General features: G+C 38.5%; 1 protein-coding gene across 1 annotated transcript in view; it reads left to right on the top strand.

Annotated features, from left to right (window-relative positions):
- HERC6 (HECT and RLD domain containing E3 ubiquitin protein ligase family member 6) overlaps positions 1-5,175 on the top strand; it is a 62,613-nt gene that overhangs the window by 51,993 nt on the left and 5,445 nt on the right. The window contains exons 18-20 of the mRNA XM_011990765.1: positions 3,004-3,170; positions 4,179-4,245; positions 4,983-5,053. Coding sequence (XP_011846155.1) covers positions 3,004-3,170; positions 4,179-4,245; positions 4,983-5,053 — 305 coding nt within the window. The remainder of the gene's footprint in view (positions 1-3,003; positions 3,171-4,178; positions 4,246-4,982; positions 5,054-5,175) is intronic.

Below are 5,175 nucleotides of genomic sequence, written 5' to 3'. Positions count from 1 at the left end.
AGGATGGTCTCAATCTCCTGACCTCGTGATCCGCCCGCCTCGGCCTCCCAAAGTGCTGGGATTACAGGCTTGAGCCACCGCGCCCGGCCATTTCTTTCTTAAAGTAACAAAAAAATCGAGGCAGGCGGATCACCAGGTCAGGAAATCGAAACCATCCTGGATAACACAGTGAAACCCTATCTCTACTAAAAACACAAAAAATTAGCCAGGTGCAGTGGCATGAACCTGTAGTCCCAGCTGCTGGGGAGGCTGAGGCAGGAGAATCGCTTGAACCCGGGAGGCAGAGGTTGCAGTGAGCCAAGATCATGCCACTGCCCTCCAGCCTGGGTGACAGAGTGACTCCATCTCAAAAAAAAAAAAAAAGTAACAAAAAAATTTGTCTTCATTTCTGTATTAGTAACACAGATCATTTAATCTGTGTATGAAATTGTAATTTCATACACTATTTTAAATAATTTTGTGCATGAAACAAAGTTCGTATTAAATACTTGTGAGTGGAATTCCCCTTGTGGCATCATGTTGGCACTCAAAGTTTCTGATTTTAGAGCATTTCAGATTTTGGATTTTCAGATTACAGTTCTAAAAAGAATCACATGTTGAGCTTCTATTGTGTTATGGTTTGAATGCCCCCACCCCCTGAAATTCATGTTAAAACTTAATCCCCAGTGTGGTAGTCTTGAAAAGGGGTCTTTTAGAGGCATTTGGGTCATGAGAGTTCTGCCTTCATGAATAGATTAATCCACTCATGGATTAATGAGTTAATGGATTAATGGGTTATCATGGGAGTGGAGGAGTAGAACTGGTGGCTTTGTAAGAAGGGGAAGAGAGACCTGAGCTAGTACACTCAGCCCCCTCCCCATGTGATGCTCTGTGCAGCCTCAGGACTCTGCAGAGTTCTCATCAGCAAGAAGGCCCTCACCAGATATAACCACTCAGTCTTGGACTTCTCAGCCTCTCCAAGGAATGTATTCCTTCTCTAAGAAATAAATTCCTTTTCTTTGTAAATTACCCAGTTTCAGATATTCTGTTATAAGCAACAGAAAATGGACTAAGGCATATTTATTAGTCCCCTTTCTCATAAACTTACAAATTGTTCTTCCAAATGGAATTGTTCTTCCAAATGGCAGAAAGGACAGGCAGGAGGAGGAGAAAGATGAATACATGTGAGAAAACACTGAAAGGTGTTTTGTATCTTTTTGAGAACAAATGGACCCTCTAAAATATAGGAATGGCTGAGGTGTGCCAATGGTACGATTTTTTATTGGTCAATCAGCAAGCATTTATTTCATGTTTCTTGAGGTTCCTACATTGTATTAAATATTGTGGGATATTCAAATTATTACATGACACAATCCTTTTCCTCCTGAAACTCTATAGATGTAGTTATAGCAATAGGATCAACACACCAGAAACTTTACCAATTGGCTCTAAATTATAGATTGCTGACTTAATATGTAATAGTTTTTGAGAAGCATGACAGGATGGGGAAGGAAGCACTGATGCGGGATCAGAAGCCTCGAGTTCTAATCTTCAGTGATGGTGGGTGTGTCATTTAGCCTCTCTGAGATTTCTGTTTCCTCACCTAGAAAACGGACATCATAATTTCTGCTCTGCCTGCTTTGCAGGGCTGTTGTGAAAACAAAACAAAATAAGGTATCTGAAAGTACCATGAAAGCTTTAGGGCACTATACAAACTTAAGGTGTTCTTGGTTAGGAGAGAAAGAAATCAAGAGGGGACTGAAGTGATTGCATTTTAAAGTATAATGGAGAGGCGAAGGCCTGAGGTCGAAGGTGAAGGAATGGGATGAAATGAACCAAAGAGACACAAGTTGGGGACGGAGAGGAGGAAAATAAACCTTACGCCAACCTTATGAGGTACAGATGAAGAAACTGAGGCTTAGAGAGATTACATCAATCAGCCAAGGACAGAAAACTAGTAAGTGATCGAGCCAGGATATGAGTTCAGGATTGTCTGACTCCAGAGCTCTTACTCTTAAGCATTATGCTGTACTGCTGGATAAAAAACAGAGACAAAAAAAAAAAAAAAAAAAAAAACAACCCTGATTTGTGTATGGCTCAGTGAAGAGATGAAATAAACTATAACCAAGGGACATAATACAAATTATGGGAAAGAAGACTGATTAGGTTTCGGGGGGCCTCTTTGTCGATTACTTGTACTTAGAACTTACTTTCAAAATTTAAATGTAATTTTAGAATTTATCCTCACAATTGCTCAAATAAATAAATATGGCAACTAGACTGCACCACAGAATATTAGGCGAGTGGCCCAAAGTCATACACCCACTAATAGTAAGGTTGGCATTGGAATTGAATCCTAAAATTTTCAGGCTGTTGATCTACTGTGCTGCGATGATGGCTTGGATAGATGGAGCCAGTGTTTCTTCTCACCCAGGACTACAAAGTGCAGACAAGACATGCCAACTTCACCAGGCCTCTTTCCTTCTTCCCCTTCTTTCTTCCACCTGCCTTCTTGGTCTCTAGCATCAATCACCTTCCTTGGCCCATACGCTTATCCCTCTAAGCACACCCAAGTTGTGGGGCTGCATTGCCGAAGGGGCTGCCACTCATGCGAGGCTCATCTAATATGCCTGGTGACCAATAAATGTATAAAGTGCACCCTTCCTTTCTCAGCGTCATTATTCTACGTGAGTCTGAAGGGAAAGACTATAAAATTAAATTGTGAAAACCTTATATATAAAGCTGTCTGAGCGTATTTTTTCACATTCCAAATATGCTGTTAGTAACAACGAATTCATTTATTTAATGTTCTGAACTGTCAATTTGTATTCAAAATTATGGAAGAAATTTAAGTTGTGTTATAATCTGTAGAAGAACTTCACGTTTTTACTTTCCTGAAGCCCATTTTGTTTTTAATTTTTGACTTTTAGAAAAGGGAACCACATTTTTTTTTTACTAATCTAATTATCCCTTTGTATTACTAATTATTTCTAATACCTTAGGGATTTTTTTCTTCTTTTCTAGCCTAAACTTGAGAAAAAAAGATATTTCCTCTTTGGAATGCTGTGTGGACTCTCCTTATTCAATTTAAATGTTGCTAACCTTCCTTTCCCACTGGCTCTGTATAAAAAACTTCTGGACCAAAAGCCATCATTGGAAGATTTAAAAGAACTCAGTCCTCAGTTGGGGAAGTAAGTAAATACAACCTTTTTTTCAGGACTATATCTAGGAAGTCTCAGTTGTTTAGGCATAAATAATCTTACACACAGAGAGACAGATACGGTCTTCAATTTCAATAATGTATGCTCTTGAGAGGAATTTGAATTTCAGCATGATTTATAACTGAGTAAACCTTCAAAATGGAGGAAAGCTGAATGTTCCTCTAATTATTAACTAGCAGAAGAAACAAGAGTTCTGGCCTGGTCTCTTGACTTTATCCAGGTGGAAACAGTTGCTTCAGAGAGCACAATATATACATGCATCATCACACATATAAATATTTATGACTATACAAGGGTGTGTGTGTATGTGTGTAAGTCTAATAAAAAAACTGAAAATATGCTCACCCTAACTAGTAATTGAGGGAATAAAAATGAGATGTCATTTTTCTACTTACAGATTGACATTTGTTAAAAAGTTTTTCTTACAGTGTTGGCAAAAAACTGGGGGAAAGGACTCTCTCTTCTTGTGTACTGTTAGTGGAAGAATATATTAGCTAGATGCGTGCTAGAGCAGGGTTTCTCAGCCTTGGCAATACTGACCTCTTGGCCTGTTTAATTCTTTGTTGTGGGAGACTGTCCTGGGCATTGTGGGATGTTTAGCAGCATTTGGGGTCACACCCACTGGATGCCAGTAGTAACCTTCCCTCCAAGTGTGACAACCAAAGATGTCTCTGGACTTTGCTGAATGATCACTAGGGTACAAAGTCATCCCTGGTTCAGAATCACTGTCTAGAGGAAACACCTCATTTTTGTAATTTCCATGAAGATGTAGCAGTGTCTATGTGGTAATAATGGTCCAACAAATCAAACTGTAAATAGAGGTAAACTCTAGGGAAAGGGAGTGAGAAGATGGAGGATAGGAATTTTATATTATATTTTATACATTTCTATATTGTTCACAATTTTTTCCATTGAAAATTACTTGTGAAACTTTATAAGATCAATAAATACAATTTTTAAAACCAAAATCTTCATTAGGAGTTTGCAAGAAGTTCTAAATGATGATGCTGATGACATTGGAGATGCGCTCTGCATACGCTTTTCTGTGAGTACTAATGAAAGTCAGATTATAGTTTAGCTTTAATCTGTTTCTAAAAAATAATCTTTATTATAGTATCTTAAATTTGGGATCCCTTTTTCTTTATTGAGGCAGAGTCTCACTCTATCACCCAGGCTGGAGTGCAATGGCGTGATCTTGGCTCACTGCAACCTCTGCCTCCTGGGTTCAAGTGATTCTCCTGCCTCAGCCTCCTGAGTAGCTGGGACTATGGGCATGCGACACCATGCCTGGCTAATTTTTGCATTCTTTGTAGAGACGGGTTTTTGCTATGTTGGCCAGGCTGGTCTCTAACTCCTGGCCTCAAGTGATCCACCTGTCTCAGCCTCCCAAAGTGCTAGGATTACAGGGATGAGCCATTGTGCCTGGCCCCTGGGATCCCCTTTTTAAAAGAGATTTTATTTCTGTACTGCAAGACTTTCCCCCTTATCTTCTTCTCATGTCTATATACTCTCAAATAAAGTGAAGCTATGGTGATTATTCAACTAGTGTAAATAATGTAACAACTAAACGATAATTTAGGCATGAAAGCAATGTATACCATGTACTAGGGTAGGCTTTTTTGCTTTCCATGTATTTAAAAGGTTGAACTACATAAAAAATTATTTAGCTCCAAGTTATTTTCAATTATATAGGGGAAAATGTATTGGCAATAATGATATTATGGGTGGTTGATTATTCAGACTTACTTTGATATTTGGTACCTGAATACATTTTGGTTACAGATACATTGGGACCAAAATGATGTTGACTTAATTCCAAATGGGATCTCTATACCTGTGGACCAAACCAACAAGTAAGTTTTGACAGCTAGAATATCTGTTTTGAATATACTGTACATAAAATGTTGTATCACTATTCTTTAAAAATATATTTTTAAATATGGTCCATGCCTGTAATACCAGCAATTTGGGAGGC

Source organism: Mandrillus leucophaeus, unplaced genomic scaffold (assembly GCF_000951045.1).
Source record: "Mandrillus leucophaeus isolate KB7577 unplaced genomic scaffold, Mleu.le_1.0 Scaffold381, whole genome shotgun sequence".
NCBI lineage: Eukaryota > Metazoa > Chordata > Mammalia > Primates > Cercopithecidae > Mandrillus > Mandrillus leucophaeus.
This window is presented reverse-complemented; position numbering and strand designations above follow the sequence as displayed.